At 38.3% G+C, this 22,032-nt stretch overlaps 1 protein-coding gene across 7 annotated transcripts in view; it reads right to left on the reverse strand.

Moving 5' to 3' along the window:
- The window catches only part of SLC26A8 (solute carrier family 26 member 8), a 90,935-nt gene that overhangs the window by 35,623 nt on the left and 33,280 nt on the right, over positions 1-22,032 (reverse strand). For 5 of the 7 annotated variants that reach the window (XM_049890580.1, XM_049890544.1, XM_049890533.1 and 2 more), the window contains 4 exons: positions 16,640-16,804; positions 15,316-15,465; positions 11,551-11,633; positions 2,561-2,708 (listed from right to left, as the gene is read on the reverse strand). In XM_049890580.1, the coding sequence (XP_049746537.1) occupies positions 2,561-2,708; positions 11,551-11,633; positions 15,316-15,465; positions 16,640-16,804 (546 nt within the window). The remainder of the gene's footprint in view (positions 1-2,560; positions 2,709-11,550; positions 11,634-15,315; positions 15,466-16,639; positions 16,805-22,032) is intronic. The other 2 variants (XM_049890553.1, XM_049890570.1) reach the window with 2 other exon arrangements.

Below are 22,032 nucleotides of genomic sequence, written 5' to 3' on the forward strand. Positions count from 1 at the left end.
ATGGTACTGAAGGAAGAAGTCCAAGCTGCTCTGAAGGCATTGGCGAAAAACAAGGCTCCAGGAATTGATGGAATATCAATTGAGATGTTTCAACAAACAGATGCAGCGCTGGAGGTGCTCACTCGTCTATGCCAAGAAATATGGAAGACAGCTTCCTGGCCAACTGACTGGAAGACATCCATATTTATGCCTATTCCCAAGAAAGGTGATCCAACCAAATGTGGAAATTATAGAACAATATCATTAATATCACACACAAGCAAAATTTTGCTGAAGATCATTCAAAAACAGCTGCAGCAGTATATCGACAGGGAACTGCCAGAAATTTAGGCAGGTTTCAGAAGAGGACATGGAAGCAGGGATATCATTGCTGATGTCAGATGGATCCTGGCTGAAAGCAGAGAAGACCAGAAGGATGTCTACCTGTGTTTTATTGACTATGCAAAGGCATTCCACTGTGTGGATCATAACAAACTATGGATAACACTGCGAAGAATGGGAATTCCAGAACACTTAATTGTGCTCATGAGGAACCTTTACATGGATCAAGAAGTAGTTGTTCGGACAGAACAGGAGGATACTGATTGGTTTAAAGTCAGGAAAGGTGTGCGTCAGGGTTGTATTCTTTCACCATACCTATTTAGTCTGTATGCTGAACAAATAATACGAGAAGCTGGACTATATGAAGAAGAACGGGGCATCAGGATTGGAGGAAGACTCATTAACAACCTGCGTTATGCAGATGACACAACCTTGCTTGCTGGAAGTGAAGAAGACTTGAAGCACTTACTAATGAAGATCAAAGACCACAGCCTTCAGTATGGATTACACCTCAACATAAAACCCTCAACATAAAGAAAACAAAAATCCTCACAACTGGACCAATGAGCAACATCACGAAAAACGGAGAAAAGATTGAAGTTGTCAAGGATTTCATTTTACTTGGATCCACAATCAACAGCCATGGAAGCAGCAGTCAAGAAATCAAAAGATACATTGCATTGGGCAAATCTGCTGCAAAGGACCTCTTCAAAGCGTTGAAGAGCAAAGATGTCACCCAGAAGACTAAGGTGTACCTGACCCAAGCCATGGTATTTTCAATCGCATCATATGCATGGGAAAGCTGGACAATGAATAAGGAAGACTGAAGAAGAGTTGATGCCTTTGAATTGTGGTGTTGGGGAAGAATATTGAATACACCATGGACTGCCAAAAGAATGAACAAATCTGTCTTGGAAGAAGTGCGGCCAGAATGCTCCTTAGAAGCAAGGATGTCGAGATTGCATCTTACATACTTTGGACATGTTGTCAGGAGGGATCAGTCCCTGGAGAAGGACATCATGCTTGGCAGAGTACAGGGTCAGTGGAAAAGAGGAAGACCCTCAACAAGGTGGATTGACATAGTGGCTGCAACAATGAGCTCGAGTATAACAAGGATTGTAAGGATGGCGCAGGACCGGGCAGTGCTTCATTCTGTTGTGCATAGGGTCACTATGAGTCAGAACCGACTCGACAGCACCTAACAACAACAACAACAATTTAATTACAGGTAGTCCCCGACTTATGACAGGGTTCCATTCCTACGATTCTATCATAAGTCAGTTCTCATGTATGTTGAATATCTTTTTTTATTTTAGTTTTAATTATCAGTATCTTTATAAATCCAGCAGTATTTTGAACAGTAAATCATAAAATCAAACACCTGTGAATGAACACCTGAGAATAACATCAGCAAATTACTCACTGCAACGTATTACTAACAATGAGATGTACAAATAAAAACACGTCGTAAGTCAGGGACTAGGTGTATATTAGAAGCCTGGTTTTGTATGTGATATCCTATAGCATTTGCACCTCAGAGTATGTGACTAATTTCTAAGGACTGGGTGGAAAGGAAAGTTAAGACAGGAACTCTGCTAGCTTATCAACATGATAGTGTATGTTATCTCCTTGCCTCTCTGTACAATATCTGTTCTAGGGGAATAACACATGTTAATTCAAGTGGCTTCAAAGTTAAGTATCCTTCCTTCCTCCAAAATCCTTTGGTTATTACTGTCCAAATCACAGCCCAAGCAAGGCTCAGATTAGAGAACAAAGACATAATGGTCAGAGGCAGTGTTATGGATTGAATTGTGTCCCCCCAAAATGTGTGTTGGAGTCTTGACTCTGATACCTGTGGATGTAATCCCATTTGGGACTAGCGTTTTGTTATGTTAATGAGGCCGTATCAGTATAGGGTGTGTCCTAAACCTATTCACTGCTGAGTTATAAGGAGCAGCATAGACACAGAAGCAAGCATGCACAAATGGAGGAAAGATAGATGCCATGTGGATAGCACGGCAAGGAACAGAAGAACAGAAGCTGAAAGAGACAAAGATTTTCCCCCAAAGTGGAGACAGATAGCCTTCCCCTAGAGCCAGTGCCCTGAATTTGGACTTCTAGCCTCCTAAACTATGAGAAAAAAAAAAACTCTGTTCATTAAAGCCATTCACTTGTGATATTTTTTAATAGCAGCACTAGGAAACTAAGACAAGCAGTATAGAAAGTCCTGTCCTCTCACCTGGTTTGAATTGACACGGTAGTTATGGACAGCGGCAATCTTCTTGCCTAGAAATACGAGTAGAGAGGAGCTCACTAAAGCTAAAGAGATGGCTTGGAAAATAACCTTGGAAAGAATGTCCATATCTGGTATTACAGGAAACAGGAAGCTGGAATAAAATGGTAGAATTATTCCTAAATAGCAGAAATTCCTTTATTGGCACCTTCCCATTCCACCCTTCTCCAACTGGGCAGGCCGGATTCTTTTTTACAATAATAAGGGCCGGGTAGAGCAACTGAGGCAGCAGCCTGCCAAATTGCCAGCAACCCAAGCCAAGCTACAAAAGTCATTAGGAGAATATGCTCTGTTGCCTCTCGTTTGAGGTTTCTGCCATGTACCAAAGGTAACAAATAGAACAGGCAAAATCCATGATGATTCATGAAAAATGTTTTATTTATATTGAGACCACACCAACGGGTAAACAATAGGCAGATATCACATCCAATATGTATTAGACCTAGCAAGCACAATGAATTCCCTTCTATTCTCACTCAAATACTTCATGCTATAATTTTAGTTATTGCCCCCATGCGAATTACTTCCACATTCTACCCTCACTTTATACTCTATAGTTTTGAGATCACCAGAATGTCAAGACTTGTTCATTTTGCTGATAGTCATGATTATCTAATTTTACTAACACAATACATTCTATTTCTACTCAGATCATAGCATACAAAACATTCCCAAACACGAACCATGAGCAGAACCTCTTACCAGGTATATCTCCCACCCTATTACTAACTAGTGAACTCTCCTTGTTTAATACAATAAACTTTCTTCTTACTATTACCATCAGATTGCTGTCCAGGGAATTAAAGAAAATCCCAATCCTTATAGGAAGGGATCTCTGCCCATTCATGTGTTGGTTTAGTAATTTTACTCTGCTGCCCGGATTATCTGTTAAGTCAACTTCTGTGTAGTCAGTTTTAGGCCGTGACTTCTTAGAGGTCAGAGATCATGTTTTTGGCTTCCTGTATATGCATGCAGCATAGCACCACTCACAAATATTTGATATTTTCTTTTTAAAGTAAACATTTTCAATTAGGGTCATGCCCAGTCTATTGGCCTAAAATAGTTTTTAAAGTGGAGTAGTGCCTGGTGTCTTAAAAGGTTGCTAGTGGCCATCCAAGACACAATTTGTCTCTATTCACCTGGAGCAGCAGTGAAAGAAGACCCAGGAATTGGAGAAGGAACTGAATTGCAGGTCTAACTGCCTATGTGAACTACTGCCTCCTTTGTCATAAGACAAGAAGAACTGGATGCTGCCTGGCTACCATTACTGGATGTTTTGATCAAGGACTCAACAGATAAATCCTGATCCAAATTGGGAAAAGAGGTGGAACAGGATTCCAAATTCTTACAGAATCCAGACTTACAGGACCCACTGAGACTGGAAGAACCCCTGAACCTGAGAAAACCAATAAACCTTGAACTGAAACTATCCCCTAAAGTCATCTTTAAACACACAACAGCTTAGCTTAATTAGTAAAAAATGTTCACCTTGAGCATCATGCTCCCCCCTTTAAATAATTACTTATATGAGAGCAAATTGCCAATATTAATTCTAAAACATAGTTGAGAAATTTAGGGGGTGGTAAACCTAAGTCAATGGGGGTAAAACAATGTAGGTAGAGATAGCGAGAATGGCGACATAACGTGAAGAATGTAACAAATGTCACTGAAATGTATATGCAGAGATTGTTTAATGGGTGTATTTCTGCCATGTATATTTTAGCCAAAAAAAAAAAAATTTCAAAAATCATATTTTGCAAAAAAAAAAAGTAGAATACTTCCAAGCATTTATTAAATAAAAGAAAGGATGGCATAGGGAGCCCTCATGTACTCATCACCCATCTTCAGCACTTAACAATTCATGACCAATCTTATTTAATCTGTACCTTTACCCACTGTCTATTCCAAGATTATTTTGAAGAAAATCCCAGGCATTGTATAATTTTAATTGTAAATATTTCATGTACTTCTCTAAAAGATGTACTCTAAAAAATTATTACCAATTTCTTAATATTATCATATGTCTAATCAATATTCAAGTACCCCCAAATGCCTCATAAACATATATTTTAAAATTTGTTCAAATCAGAACCCAAATAAGGTGCATACATTACAATTGGTTGCTATGTCTCTTAAATGTCTTTTAATCTAGAGCTTCTCCATCCATATCCTTTTTTTCTCTCTTTTTTTCCTTTCTTGTAATTTTTTGTCAAAGAAACCTGGTCATTGTTCCTATAGAGTTTCTCACAGTTATTGACTGCATCCTTGTAATATCATTTAACATCAATCCTCTGTGCCTTGAATTTGCTGTAAATTGGTAGTTAGCCCTTCAGGTTTGGTCAGATTTGGGACAGATGTTTGTGAGCAAAAATATTTCATAGGTATTTCTCTCAGGAGGCACATACAATGCTTGTCTCTTTTTGTGATGTTAGCAGCCACTAATGAATGATTATTGTTAGTATACCTTAATGGTGATATTCTAATTCTTTAATTTCTTCTCCCTTTATTGGCTGGAATACTTACTATAAAGTGAAATGTCTTGTTATCAGCTATTTGTTGTTGTTAGGGCCATCGGGTCAGTTCCAACTCATAGCAATCCTATGTACAACAGCTATTTGGAAACCCTGAAAAGCAATTCCTATAGGAAAGGCATGATAAATGCTTGATTCTTTCCCTTTATTTAATAATTTTCAAAATAATAAGGTGGCTCTCTAGCATTACTTAAAGGTGAAAAAATGAGCTTTTTTTTTTTTTAAGAATCTTTATATATTCATGGATTTAAGCATATCTGATGTGCTTGTCCAGTGACAGTTTCTTTAAGATGGCTCTTTGGTTCTTTTAAATTTTTATTAAGGTATAATGCACATAACATAAAATTTACTGTTTTAAAATGATCAAGCGAGTGGTTTTCAGTATATTCACACTGTTACACACCCATCATCACTTCTAATCACAGAATATCTGTATTACCCCAAAAAGAAACCCTGAACCCACTAGCAGTTGCTCCTAATTCCTCCTTGCCCCCCAGCTCTTGGAAATCACAAATCATTGGTGGTATATAGAAAAACAACTAATTTTTTTATGTTGAGCTTATATCCTGCAACTTCGTTGAAATCATTTATTCATCCTGGGCCCTTCTGACATGACTCTGGTGGTCACTGAGAGTGTCATTGCTTTCTGGTAGGACAATACAGTCCAGATTTGTGTGGTATATTGCCTGCCCTAGACCTGGAATCAGCTATTTCTCCAAGAAATCTGTGATGGATTGAATTATGTCCCCCCCAAATATGTGTTGTAAATTCTAACCTCTTCGGCTGTGGTTACAATCCCATTTGGGAAAGGATTGTCTTCGTTATGCTAGTGAGGCAGGATTAGTATAGGGTGTATCTTGAGTCAATCTCTTTTGAGATATAAAAGAGATTAAGAGGGAGCCAGCAAGCAGAGATGGGGGAAGATAGATGTCAAGCCACATGAAGATCACCCAGGAGCAGACACTCAAAAGAGGTAAGTACCTTCCTCCAGAGCTGACAGAGAGAAAAAGCCTTTCCCTAGAGCCAGCACTCTGAATTCGGGCTTCTAGTTTGCTAACTGTGAGAAAATAAATTTCTGTTTGTCTCAGCCACCCACTTGTGGTATTTCTATTATAGCAGCACTAGATAACTAAGACAAAGTCCTCATTACTTTTGGTAGAAAAGGCATTTAGAGACTACAAACTGGGTACTAGTAGTGTTCATTGTTATTGGGTGGCCATTGTTTCTAAGTCTTGACGAATAGAACCATGAAATAAGTATTTTTTAAAGACAAAATACATCATGAATTTATACAAATAGTTTCAATCCAAATACAGAACTACAAGATTTTATGTGACCTCATGGATTTCACATCTTTTCTCCTTTGCTAAAATCCCAATTCTCAGCAGCAGGGGTGGATTATCCAATAGGCAAGGTAAACATGGTGCTTACCTTGCTGACCAGGTCATCTGTAGTGAACAACTTCACTTTTTTTCAACATATCACAAAGATTCTGCTTCCAGGTATGGCTGGCATCTGCCTCTCTCTCTCAACCCCACAGCACCTTCCTACAGAGTCCAAGCCTCTTTTCAAATTTACAGTCCCTGACAGGGACGGATTACCCAGTGAGCAAAGTAAGCATGGGCTTACTTGTGCTTACTTCCTAATCTGTAGTAAACAATTTCACATTTAGATGTAGCGAAAAACATGTGAAATTGTTCACTACAGATTAGGAAATAAGCACAAGTAAACCTGTGTTTACCTTGCTTATTGGGTAATTCACCTCTGCTCAGCAGCACCAGCAACATTATTCATTGGTTTTATCCCACAATACACACAAACAGAAAAACAATGCAACACCAACAACAATATAATTACTGAAAACAGTTTAAGATTTTCTTATTAGTCTTTTAGTGCTTAGGATTTATTACATTAGGGTTGAACAGTCATATTACTGTAGTTTAGTATCATTTGGAATAGTTCTCTGGGCGTTTATGCCACCAACTCAGTACAAAGATTCATTTGTTTTATTCTGATTTTTGTTTTTAAGGATTGTTTATTTAATTTTGTTTTAAAATGTAATATAAAATAATGATGTAATTCCAGAGTCACATACAAAACAAGATATTTTCAGAGAAGCCTAGCTTCCTTCACTATCCCTTCCACCCTATTACATCCCTCTCCCTAGAGGAACCTTCAAAAATGTTATGTTTTATCAAAGTGTCAGCAGGCCTGCAATCCTTCTGAGAACTGCCCTGTCCAGCTTCTAGAGTCTGCCTGCATTCCTTGGCTCATGGCCCCTTCCTCCATCTTCAAAGCCAAAAAAAGGCTGCATCACTCGACCTTGCTCTTCTGTAGTCAAATCCTCCTCTGTCTCCCTTTTATTCAGATACTTATGATTACATTGGAGCCCTAGTGGCACAGTGTTTAAGAGATCGGCTGCTAACCAAAAGGTCAGTAGTTTGAATCCCCAGCTGCTAGTTGGAATTGACTTGACAGCAATGGGTTCAGTTTTTTTGGTTTGATGATTATATTGGACTCACCAGGATTATCCTGGATAACCTTACCATTTCAAGATCTATAATTTAATTAGATCTGTAAATTCCCTTTTATAGATATATGTAAGGCTAAGTATTCACAGGTTCGGGGGACTCGGACATCAACATCTTTGAGGGACCACTATACAGCTTACTACAGATACCAGTAAGTATCTTGACCCAACTGACATTTATAGAATATTCTACTCAACAAGAGCAGATTACACATTCTTCTCAAGTGCATGTGTATCATTTATGAAGACAGACCATATTCTGGGTCATTAAACAAGACTCAATAAATTGAAAAGGATTTGAATAGATGCAAAGAAAAAAATAAATAGATAAAGTGGAATTCATCAAAATTAAAAACTTTTGTGCTTCAAAGAGCACCATCAAGAAAGTGAAAGGACACCCCACGGAATGGAGAAAATACTTGCAAATTATATATCCGATAAGTGACTTATATCCAGAATATATAAAGAACTCTTACAACTCAGTAATAAAAAGACAGCCTGATTTAAAAATGGCCAAAGGATCTGAACAGACATTTCTCCAAAGAAGATATATAAATGGCCAATAAGCACATGAAATGATATTCAACATTATTTGTCATTAGGGAAATGAAAATAAAACTACAATGAAATACTGCAGCACATTCACTAAACCAAAAAACCCATTGCCTCAAGTCAACTCCAACTCTGAGTGACGGGGTGGTGCAAATGACTTGTGCTAGACTACTAACCTAAACGTTGGTGGTTTGAATCCACCCAGTGGCACCATGGAAGGAAGGCCTGGCGATCTGGTTCCATAAAGATTACAGCCAAGAAAACCCTATGAAGCAATTCTACTTTATAACACATGGGGTGACACTCAATAAGATGTCTATAATGAAAAACATGGGCAATAACAAGTGTTAGTGAGGATGTGGAGAAATTGGAACCCTAATGTATTGCTGGTGGGAATGTAAAATGGTACAGTCACTTTGGAAATCAGTTTAGCAGTTTCTCAAACAGTTACAATAGTTACCATGTGACCCAGCAATTCCACTGCTAGTATATATCCAAGAGAATTGAAAACACATGTCTACACAAAAACTACACAAATGTTCATAGCAGCATTACTCATAATAACCAAAAGTAATGTTGTCATGGATTGAATTGTGTCCCCCCAAAATATCTGTTACTTGGCTCGGTCATGATTCCCAGTATTGTGTGACTGTCCACCATTTGTCATCGAATATGATTTTCCTATGTGTTGTAAATCCTACCTCTATGATGTTAATGAGATGAGATTAGCAGCAGTTACATAGACTCAATCTATAAGATTAATCTACAATATAAGCCAATCTTTTTTGAGATGTAAAAGAGAGAAGCAAGCAGAGAGACAGGGGGACCTTATACCACCAAGAAAGCAGCACCAGGAGCACAGCGTGTCCTCTGGACCTGGGGTTCCTGCACAGAGAGGCTCCTAGACCAGGGGAAGATTGATGTGAAGGACCTTCCTGCAGAACCAATGGAGAGAGAAATCCTTCCCCTGGAGCTGACACCCTGAATTTGGACTTCTAGCCTACTAGACTGTGAGAGAATAAACTTCGGTTTGTTGAAGCCATGCACTTGTGGTATTCGTGTTATAGCAGCACTCGACGATTAAGACAGATGTGCACCAATGATAAATGGATAAACAAATGTGGTATATCCATACAATGTAATATTATTCAGCAATAAACTGAATGAAGTTCTGATACATGCTACAACATGGATGAACCTTGAAAACATTATACTAAGTGAAAGAAGCCAGGCACAAAAAAAAAAAAAAAAAACAGACCATATATTAATATTACTCTATTTTTATAAAATGTTCAATGGGAAAAGCAACAGAGACAGGAAGTAGAATTAGTGGTTGCCAGGGGCTGGGGGAAAGGGAGAATTAGGAATAACTGCTAATGGTCATAGAGTTTCTGTTGGGGGTGATGAAAATGTACTAAAATTAGATAGTGATGATGATCGCAGAACTCAGTGAATATACTATAATCCACCGAATTGAATACTTTCTTAAAAAGTGTATTTTATGGTATGTGAATTATATGTCAATAAACCTGTTATTAAAACAAGTTAATAAGAGAATATTATAATATTAATATATAATATTATATCACTATGCTATTATATTTGACAACTTAAACGGACAAATTCTTTGAAAACTAACAAAGTACTCTCAAGAAGAAATAAATCAGCTGAATTATGGATAATTATTACATAACTTAATAGTGGAAACCCTGGTGGCATAGTGGCTAAGTGCTACAGCTGCTAACCTAAAGGTCAGCAGTTCGAATCCACCAGGCGCTCCTTGGAAACTCTATGGGGCAGTTCTACTCTGTCCTATCGGGTCGCTATGTGAATCAGATCAACTCCGCAGCAACGGGTTTGGTTTTGGTTTAACTTGATAGTATTATTTAATAAATAAAAACAAACAAAGAAACAAAAAACCCAAACCCATTGTCATCGAGTCGATTCTGACTCATGGCAACCCTTTAGGACAGAGTAGAACTGCCCCACAGAGTTTCCAAGGAGCGCCTGGTAGATTCGAACTGTCAACCTTGTTAGCAGCCATAGCTCTTAACCACGACGCCACCAGGGTTTCCATTTAATAAATAGCCTATTTAAAAAAAAATTGAATTCATAATTAATATCTTTTCCACATTGAAAATTCTAGTCCCAAATAGCTTCACTGATGAATTCTACCACATATTTAAGGAAGAAATAAAGCCAATTCATAGAAGCTTTTCTGGAAATTATAGAGGAGGAACTACTTCCTAAATCCTACTATGATGCTGACATTAGTCTAACACCAAAAATAAAGACACTACAGGAAAAGAAAATCACAGACCAATATTCCTCACAAACATAAATGTAAAAATTCTTAACACTTTAGCAAATCAATATATAAAATGATAATACACCATGGCTAAGCGGAGTTTATCCTAGAAATGCAGTGTCAGGTTAACATTTGAAAATCAGTCATGATATTAGTTTAATCTGGTTGCATCAAAGTCGCCTATGTTTGTTATTCTGGAGTTTAGCAAGAATCCCGGCTACCTTTTGCAGTATTTCCAATTGTTCAAACCAAAAACCAAACCAATCCTGTTGCCGTTGAGTCAATTTCAACTCACAGCGGCCCTGTAGGACACAGTAGAACTGCCCCATAGAGTTTCCAAGCAGCCAGGGTTTCCTCCAATTGTCCAAGTGAGGAAATAAGCAATACTCTTCAAAAGCCTGACTATATGCATCAAGAAACCGCAGTATATTGCCTTTCTTAGCTAAAGTGATTCATCTTATCAAGATTCAAGGAATTGCTATTTCCTAACAGAAGCAAGAGTGCTACTAGCCCATAGTCACTGATAGGAATTATAATATAAAAATCATTGTAAGTCCTTAAGAACTCCATTATGCCAGAGTATTTGAAGATGTTTTCTCTCCAGAGTAATAAAATAATATTGCTCAGGGGCCCCAATTCAGTTTAAATGGGTGAAGTCAGATGGAACTACCTTCTCCTGGGGGAAAACAGAGGCATCTCTTGTCCTGTACTTGAGAAGCAATCAGATAGTTACAGAGGTGGAGAAGGTCACAGCACACTCTTCAAAAAATATTTGAGCGGAGGGGACTGGCTCAAATAAGGAAAGAAAAACAGTCTGATCAGAGAAGGACCAAGGAGTTGTCCCAGCCTTTCTCCTTTCATAAACCTCTGTATTCTAACATGAATTTGAGCCCATGACCCTAATGTCGCTGTGGCCAGAGATTACTTGTAGAGACTATGAATTAGGCTGTGTGGTCAGAGACTGAGAGAGGGCCATAGAAAAGGAAAAGCAGTGCTGAAAAGTGGAATTACCCACCTATAAGGAATCATTTCAACGAGGGTCTTGCTGGTTTCTGTAGCCATGCTTAGCTTGTTTGCAATTAGAGTAAAGCCAACAATCTGTAGGGGGTTAAAAAAAAAAAAAAGGCACATGATCATCTAAGTATTGTGCATTGCTTCCAGGATCAGAGGTGCCCACAGGCTCTGGGAAGACAGGAAATGAAATGAGTGGAAACCCCTATACATGAAGGCTGGAGAGAGATGCAGGACCAGTTCAGTTGAACAAGAAAAGCAGGGGTCCTCTCCGACTCTAAGGGTCTCAGGGTCCTTCCCTAAGCTCTTGTTAGCATTGTAGCCAGAATGAAAAGCAACTTCAGCCTCCATCTCTGACACTAGGATGGGAATACGTGAAGGTCGGACTTCTCTCTCCCCACTAACCTTAAAAATTTAAGACCGATATAAACATGTTCTCAGCTAATGGTGTATCAAGGTCTCAGGTTTTTTAAAGTTTTTAGATCTAGGTACACTGTACCAATATAGATAAGCCTTTTGGGGGACTGTTGAGATATATTAAGAATCATGATACTGACTAACATGGAGCAGCTCCTGACAACACAGCGGGGAAAAAAAAGTCTTTAGCAAAGCAATTACCTGCTTTTGTTTTTCATTTACTTCTAAAAATAGCAATTCTCCCTTCCAGTACCTGACATTCAACTAGAGAAAAAATAGACAACCTAGCAATTATTTCACCATATAAAGACCTCACACCAAAATACATTAAACCAGAGATCAAAAGTAAACTAAACCCATTGCCTTCGAGTCAATCCCAACTCATAGTGATGCTACAGGTCAGTTCTAATCTGAACTGTCCCATAGGGTTTCCACGGAGCAGCTGGTGGATTCAAACTGCTGACCCTTTGGTAAGCAGCCAAATGCTTAAACGACTACACCACCAGAGCTCCACAGACAGGAGATCTCAATGCCCAGGTTTTAAAATCGTATATACTTGTTTACCTCATTCTCCCTAAAACACAAATCTTTCCCCAGTATCAACTTCGAGAGTTCAGCCAGATACCGAGCAGGACAACCGTCGGTTTCCTATGATGCTGTGATCAGATGAAGGCCCCTAGGAAGCCCATACATAGACCACAGTGGATGGAAGAATCTGGATCACAGCTTGGGTCAGAGACAGTAAGTCTTAAACTTTATATAGTTAAGGGGAAAGAAGGGTGTCAAGTGGCCACGGAAATTTTTATTTCCATTATAAAGGTAATACTTGTTCATTAAGGAAAATGAAGAAAATTTGGAAAACTAAAAAGCAGAAATAAAAAACCAAAGATAAATACTGTTGACACTTTTTTGGTGTTTGCTATACAGTATATGTGTGTGTGTGTATACACACACGTATATGTAACTGTGAACATAAAATATATATTATTTAGTATAGTTAAGGAGCTCAAGTATATTTGCCTGTATCTTCTACCTGGGTCCCAGATAGTGCCTTGAATTTTTTTTCTAAATATTTTAGTATAATAACTAAAGGATGGACTGGTTGCTGAGTGCAGTTTCCTCCAGCACGGCTAAGCAGTGGTTTCTTGGTGGCTGATAGAGAAGCCTTTTATACCTCAGACCATAACAGCTCTTAGCCTCCCTCTCCCATTTCCCCAGCTTCCAAGGAAAACCAGGAAGGCTTTTTTCAGTCCTAAATTAGATCTCTAATCCCCGCTATGTGCCAGAAAGAAAAGAGAGAACTCTATCCCTATCAGTTGACTTGACCGGTTAAAAAAAAAAAACAAAAAACTGTTGCCGTCAAGTCGATTTTGACTCATAGTGATCCTATACTACAGGAGAGAGTAGAACTGCCCCGTACAGTTTCCAAGGAGTGCCTGGTGGATTTTAACTGCTGACCTTTTGGTTGGCACCTGTAGCACTTAACCACTATGTTACCAGGGTTTCCAGTTGACTTGACATGTGTATAAATAGTATATTGTAGGCTTCAGTAGCCTTTGAGTACAAATTAGGCCACAAAAAAGTTTAATGCCTAAATTGCAATAATTCTAAGCATCCACTCACTTTATTGTTGAATCTCAGTTCCTCCCCCATCTCGCCATGGTGCGTTATAATTATTTAAGCACTTCCCAAAGGGATGTCTTAACTATGGCTCACAAACCAGTCTGTCACCTATAGTCAACCCACAGCATCCTCTATACTCTCGCTTCTCTCCTTTCCTGACAACCCCGGTTAATGCCCATTGCCTTTGAGGATGCTTGAGGGAACCTCACTATGATCCCACTGATGCTATCTTTTAAGAAAGGGCTGATGTCTGTGTCATGGATGCTGTTTGTGGTTGATCCTGAAGCCACGGTGTCCTAAGGTTCCAGAGCTGGGCACCATGAAAAGGAGAAGTTGCCTCTGACTCTACTCCCCAAACTCCATATACATATTGAAGCACTATTTGTGTCCAAGGTCTTGAAAAGTCTTTGTAAAAGCAGCTTTTCACCTTCAGGCCTTTAGGAATGAATAGCTTTTCAACTACTCCAAGGAAGAAAGAGCATGTACCTCCACAAGAGTTTGACAGACGAGACTGAGCTTGGTCTCAGTCCCCAAAGCAGTGTTTTCGAATCTTGAAGAGTATGAACCTTGGTTAGTTAGTTAAGGATGGACTATGCAGTGGTAGTAGCACACAAACCATGAGATCTTAGTGTTTTAACACATAAAAGTTTTTTTTTTTGCTCACACAAAGTCCACTGGCGGCTCACGGCTCTCCAGGGCAGCTTCTTTAACAGTGCCTCAGAGATCCAGGCTGATTCCACCTGGGGACTCCACTATCTCAACACATGACCCCTAAGATCATCACAGCAGGGGAAGAGAGAGCATGTGGCCTTGCACCTACCCTCCTATACTCTGGCCTAGGAGCCACCTGGTCTTGCCTAACCACAAGGCAGGCTGGAAGAGTCAAGAGAGCACACAGATATTTGGGGAACTTTAAATATCTCTGCCACAGGACCCTTCTTATACACACCCAAGAATTCAGAAATCCCAAGAATGAGAAATGACTGCTTTACAAAACTGAGCTTTACTTATGAAAATGTCTTTATCACTGTAGAAATGTTAATTATAACTACAAAAGGTAAATTTTACCGGTAGACTTTTTAAAAAAAGGAAATAAGAAATGTGACATTAGACAGCAGTGAGCCCTAGCTGCTACTTACTAGATAATTCAGGTAATACCTCATCTGCTTCAATCTTTACTGGAGCATAATGAGAATAAAAGGAGGCTGAATAACAGTATGATGGCAACTATATTAAAACAGAAACAATCTCTATGTTGAAAAAGATGGAAATTCACCAACACTGCACATAGGCCTATCATTCAGTAAGTAATGAATACATATTTGTTTGAAAGAACAAAAGTGTGAATAATTGAAAATGCAAAAATATTAATGGCAGTTCACTTTGGGTGGTGCAACTATAGGAGATTTTTTTTTAATGTTTTTCAAAATTTCTAGAACAAGCCCATATTACTTTCAAAGGGAAGAAAAGCCCCTCTGTTTTTAAATATTATTAAAAAGAAGCAACAGATAAAGTACTTTGAAAATAAGCATATTATACAAATATAAGCTTGCATTTAAAACTAAATATATTCAGGTTTGTCACAAATTCCACTTAATGTTTTTATAAAAAAAATATTTTTATAGGCTCTTGTGAACGCTTCTCTTCTAGGTTACTTGTTGTTTATTTAATTGGGAAAAATTGGTATTTAAAATTATCTACCATGAATTTGGGGCATTGAAAAACCTACCAGTAGGAATTCCATGGGAAACTCGATGGGATACCGATTAAAAGAAATTTTGATACATTTGTTGATTCTCAGAGCGACTACAGCAGTTAGAAATAGTAGGATGCTGGTGGAATTAGCTTTTGGTAGAGATAGACAGTAGTTAATTATGTTCTGAAAGAAAACAAAATTACAGAGGTTGAGCAAGGGACATAATTGCCTAAATTTAGAAAATGATATTCTTTCTAGATTAGCTCAAAAAGAAGTCCTTAGGCAGGGTTGCTGGCCACAAAGGTCTGTACAAGCATGACTACAATAGTGAGGGCAAGCACTCCTGGAGAAAATACGTTTTTTTAAAAGCTGAAAAAGAGACAGCGATGTTCAATAAGGACAGAATACACTTTATGTGTTTCAGTATAACGGAAATGACCTGGGAGTTCTGCTTGTTAGCCTATTCATCGTTAATTTTCCTAGGCCATGTTTGTTATACGGAGTCCCCGGGTGATGTAAACTGTTAATGTGTTTGGCTGCTAACCAAGAGGTTGGAGTTTTGAGTTTACCTAGAGGTACCCTGGAAGAAAGGCCTGGTGATCTACTGAGAAATCAGCTATTGAAAACCCCAAGTAGCACAGTTCTACTCTGGCACACATAGGGTCACCATGAACCAAAATCTAGCTTAGCTCCTACCTCATTTTTGCATTCATGGACTTCTTAGTATTATATATTCTTTCGCTGTTTTAGGATACGTGCTGATTACATAGCATGTATTGGGAAGAATTATGATAGATACAGTATGTTAAAGACCAAATTCTTATTGTGGTAAAATAACAGTAAAACTTGTGAAAGCTGGAACACGTGGAAGGCGAAAACCTGCCAGAGAAGGAAAACAAATATTTTCCACTAATAGAGGGCAATACAAAAGTGGTAAGACTGTACCCTGTCAAAGGTGGAAAATTTTCGAGACCCGGAAAAACAAGGTGGTTCCATCAAGCTCCAGTTCTTACAGGTTTCGCTGAATATAACAAGATGTTTGCCAAGTAATTATTTTTGAGTGACATTAGTTACATTTGCCATTTTAAAGAACAAATTTTAATGTAAATCATGTCAGTTAAAATGGTGGGCTTGAAATGGTTAATGCAGCTGAGAGCATGGTCCAACCGGCATCTGCAGTTAACCAAGACCCCAAATGTAGCAGAGAAGAAATTATTTCTAGAACCCTCTTAACACAGCTACTATGGGCTGTGTCACCTTTTGGGAATGGGCAAGTATCTTTCCCCTTGGGTCCACTCCCCTTTGGAGACAAGGGGAAGGACATTTGTAATTTTTGGTGAGAGCTGAAATTACTCACATAAAAGAAGGCGACTGGACCAGCGTGGAAACTAATCACAATCCCGAGGATGCAAGTCAGCTGGGACAGCATGATGTGTAGTGCCGTGGCAGCCAGGTAAGCATTGATGACAGACTCCGGAAGGTAAGTAGCAATGAAACCAAAACCTAACACGCCCATTGATAGCTGAGGAAGTTCAAATTGAAATCAGAGTGAAAATGTAACAGAATGTCATCAAACCAGCAGTGGCAAAGATTAGGCTCCCTTCAGGGGCCCAAGGCCCTTTCTCAGAAAGAGGAGTTTCCAACAAAAATTAAGTTTAGGCCCTTTTGATAACTGTTCTGTGTTTCTTTCTCGAGTGAGCTACAATTGATGAGATAAGGGGAGTCCTTGTGTGCTGATTCAGAGGCTCAGAACAAGCATTCCTTCCTTTTTTCTTCAGCTAGCTTAAATTCTTGCCCTAGAATCTACTAGAATCTGTTCTAGGTTGACATGGGGAAGCAAAGACAAGGTGATCAGAACAAGCCTTTGCCTTTGTAAAGGCCCTTTTCTTCTAACTTCCATAGTCCTTCTCAGGAGACATTAACATCTCTGTGAGGAATACAGCTTTCCACGGGGGAAAAAAGAAGTCAACAAAACTGGGCTCCAGCTCAACCTTCTTGGCTTTGACTCGTATCTTTGCTAAAATAGTTAAACTGAATGTATTTATGTCTTCAAGTTTATATATATCCTGAAAGCATAAATAAATACATTTTGTGGATCACAATGGTCTGATCTACAACCTTCCGTTGTGCATTAGTGTCGCCGTAAGTCAGGCACTGACTCAACAGCAGTTAATAACAACAGGAACAACACACACACCCTCCCCTGCAAATAATCTGAAAGGATACACACCAGACTATCTGTTAACAAAAGTTACCTTTGGGGAATACTATTAAAGGTTGGGATGACACTTTGTACTTTATATACTTTTTAATTTTTTGAGATTTTTTGCAATATACGCGTCTATCTTTTATAATAAAAATGCAATTAGAAAACTGATGGAGAATGGTTAAGCCCCAGTCCCCTTAAAAGGGTAGGTTAAGAAAACTGGGACAGCCCTATGAAGACTATTCATAAGAGGGGAAGAGAAGAATAAAATGAAAATCTTGAAGACTACTATTGTCACCACTTCATCCTCCATTGCTTTAGACGCTCTTAGAAAACAAACAAACTTGGAACGATGAATCTTTTGATCTGTTTTAAAGCTTTTCATCATCTGGGCACTGCATCTCCCTTAATCTATCATTACTGCCCAATATGCCCCTTACTCTAGTCAAGCTGATCTGCTTCGTGTCTTCTATGTGACTGGCCGATCCTATTGCTGTGCTGCTTTTTTTGCCATTTCTGCCAATCCAATGCTCCTTTATGAAGTGTGGAGGAAAAAGTATTCCTGGACTTAGAGAATCCGGCTTTAATCCTGGCCCTGCTACTCACTGGCTGTGTGAGTTTGGACAAGTTACTCAAATTCTCTGAGCCTCAGTTTCCTCATCTATAAAATGTGAATAATAATCAACACAGTGTTTGATATGGACTAAATTACATAAAACAAAAACAAACCCACTGCCCTCCGATTCACAGCGACTCTATAGGACAGAGTAGAGCTACCCCACAGGGTTTCCAAAGGTGTAAGTCTTTCTTTACAGAAGCAGATTGCCATATCTTTCTCCCATGGGGTGGCTGGTAGATTTGAACTGCTAACCTTTTGGTTAGTAGCCAAATGCTTTAACGACTGCACCACCAGGGCTCCCTCATAACACATGTACAACAACTAGCTCAAATCTGAAAATAGTGATAGATGGAAATACAATCACTCGTTCTTCATGCCATCCCTTCCCTCCACCTCAAGAATGGCAACTATCTATAAATTAGCAATGGCGTTCTTTCTTGCGGAACTATGATGTGGCATCAGGATTTGTATTAACATAATATTATAGGCAGCCATTGTCAATCTGTCAGAGTTGTGAGATGTATCCTATTTGCTATTCTTATAGAAAGTAAGTACTAAATTTTGAATGAAAAGGCTAAGCAAATAGTTATTTTCTTCCCAGACCAACACCAACCCAAGGCATTCCTTTACTCCATGTTCTCTTGGTGCTAAACTCTTCACTTTTATGAATATTATTTTGCACTTAAGATTATCTAGAGCACAGGCTCTGGAGTCAGACAGCCCTGAGACTGAATCCCATTTGAGATCTTACTGGCTGTGTGACTTTCAGCAATTTACTTAACCTCTCTATGCTTTTGTTTTCTTAAAATAAGGACCATAATAATACCTACCCCTCCTAAAGAAGGTTATGAAAATCAAATGAGGTAATACATGCAAAATGCTTAGAACAGTGGCTAGCACACAGCACTGTTAGGTATTACTATTATCTAGTATAGACTCATTTTTTAAATAAACATTTTATTTTAGATAATTATAGATTCACATGCACGTTGTAAAAAAAAAGAAAACAATACAGAGAGATCCCCTATACCCAGTTTCCCTCAGTGGTAACATCTTGCAACACTATAGTTCCATATCACAGCCAAGATATTGACACTGATTCTGTCATCAGTGTCAAGATACAGAATAATTCCATCACCACAAGGATCCCTACTGTTGCCCTTCTGTAGCCACCCCCACTTCCCTCATGCCCTTCATACCCACTTTCATCCTTCTTCCCCTTACCTCACACCCATAGCCCCTGGCATTTATGGAGACATTCTCCATTTCTACAATTTTGTCACTTAAGAAATGTTATATAAACAGAATCATACACTATGTAAACTTTTCTATCTTTAATTCTCCTGATTTCTCCTCCTGGTTATTTCCTTTCTTCTGCTTATTTTGGGTTTATTTTCCTCTTCTTTTTTCTATGTAGGGGCTTAGATTATGGATTTAGGACTTTTCCTTTCTACTGTGTGCACCTCAGTGCTAAATGTCCCGCACATTTTTATATGTTGTATTTTCATTTCCGTTTAGATGTATTATTTTTTATTTCTCTCAAGACTTCCTGTTTGACCCATGATCATTTAGAAGTGTGTTGTTAAATTTGCAAGTGTTTTGAGATCCTGTTGTTAACTTTATATTATTGATTTTTAGTTTGATTACACTGTGTTCAGAAAACACACACTTCAATTCTTTTAAATTTGTCGAGGTCTGTTTTACGGCCCAGGATATGGTCTGTTTTGGTTTATGTTTCATGGGTCCTTGAAAGAATGTGTATTCTCCTTGTTATTGAATTGAGTGTTCTATAAATGTCTGTCAGATCCTGCTGGTTGATGGTGTTGTTGAGTTCTTTTACATCCTTGCTGTCTAGTTGTTCTATCAAGTATTAAGAGAGGGGTATTGAAGTTTCTAACTGTGGTTGTGGATTTGTCTATTTTTTCTATCATTTCTATCAGTTTTTGCTTTACATATTTTGTAGCTCTATTATTCAGTGCATACATATTTATGATTGATATGTCTTCTTGATGGATTGACCCTTTTACCATTATATAATATCCTTCTCTGTTTCTAGTAATTTTCTTGGCTCTTATGTCTACTTTATTTGATATTAAAATAGCCACTCCTACTTTCCTTTGATAAATGTTTTCATGATAAATCTTTTCCCATCCTTTTACTTTCAGCCAGCCTATAGCATAATACTTGGAGTGAGTTTCTCATAGACACATAGAGTTTGGTTATGTTTATTAATCCCTTTGGCCAGTGTCTGCCTTTTAATTGGTATATTTAGACCATTTACACTTAAATATTGACATATTAGGGGTTAAGCCTGCCATTCGATTTTTTGTTTTCTATTTTTTCTGTTCATTTCTCTTTTTCTTTTTCCTGACTTCTTGTGGGTTACGTGAACATTTTTCAGAATTCCATTTTGGCTTATCTGTAAGGTTTTTTGAGTGTATATCTTTGTATAGCTTTTTTAGTGGTTGCCCTAGGTATTAAATTATATATACATACTCGACGGCAGTGGGTTTTCGGTTTATGACAGTCTACTGGTGTTGACATTCTACCAGTTCGAGTGAAGTGAAGAAATCTTATCTCCCTTTATAATATATATTCATTATATATTATATATAATATCCATTCATAACATATTGTCTTACGTATTTCCTCTATATACATTTTGAACCACATTGTTACAATTTTGCTTCAACAAACATAATTTTGAAAACTTCAATGGATAAGGAAAACATATTGCTTACCCATATTTTTATTCTTCTGTCATTTTTTCTTCCTTCTTGATGTTGCAAGATTTCTTCTTTTATCATTTCCTTTCTGTTTAAAGAACTTTTAGGGCAGATTGGCTGGTGACAAATTTTTTTAGTTTTCCTTCATCTGAGGATATCTTGATTTCTCCTTCATTCCTGAAGGCTATTTTCACTGGGCATAGGACTCTGAATTGACAGTTCTTCTCTTTCAGCATCTGAAAGATGGTGTACTGCTTCCTTTTGGCCTCCATGGTTTCTAATGAGAAACCCACTGTCATTCTAACATTTTTTTCCCTAGAAGTGTCATTTCTCTCTTGCTGCTTTCAAGATTTTTTTCTTTGTCTTTAGTTTCCAGGGAAACCCTGGCGGTGTAGTGTTTAAGAGCTATAGCTGCTAACCAAAAGGTTGGCAGTTTGAATCTACCAGGTGCTCCTTGGAAACTCTGTGGGGCAGTTCTACTCTGTTCTATTGGGTCGCTATGAGTCGGAATCAACTCGACGGCTCTGGGTCTGGTTTTGTTTAGTTTCCAGAAGCTTGACTCTGATTTGTCTTGGTGTGAATTTCTTTGGCATTATCCTGTTTGGGGATCACTCATCTTCTTGAATCTGTAGGTTTACGTCTTTTGCCAAATTGGGAAGTTTTCAGCTGTTATTTCTTCAGGTACTTCAACTATGCCCCTTTTCTCCTCTCCTTCTGAGCCTTTGATGAGATAAATGTTAGATTTTTTTGTTATTGTCCCACAGGTCCCTGAGGCTCTGTTCTTTTTCTTTTCAGTCTACTTTCTCTCTTTTGTTCAGAGCGGGTTACTTCTATTGTTCTATCTTCAAGTTTACTGATTCTTTCCTCTGTTTTCTCCATTTTGCTGTTGAGCTCATGTGTTGTTTATTTTGGCTACTGTATTTTTCAGTTCTAAAACTTCCATTCAGTTCTTCTCTTTTTAAAAAACTTTTCGTGAAAATATACACAGCAGATCATACACCCTGCTATGGATTGCACTGTGTTCCCCCAACATGTGTGTCAACTTGGCTAGGCCATGATTCCCAGTATTGTGTGGTTGTCCTCCATTTTGTGATCTGATGTAATTTTCCTATGTTTTGTAAATCCTAACTTCTATGATATTAATGAGGCAGGATTAGAGGCAGTTACGTTAATGAGGCAGGACACAATCTACAGGATTA

The sequence above is a fragment of the Elephas maximus genome, chromosome 1 (assembly GCF_024166365.1).
Source record: "Elephas maximus indicus isolate mEleMax1 chromosome 1, mEleMax1 primary haplotype, whole genome shotgun sequence".
NCBI classification, from domain to species: Eukaryota; Metazoa; Chordata; class Mammalia; order Proboscidea; family Elephantidae; genus Elephas; species Elephas maximus.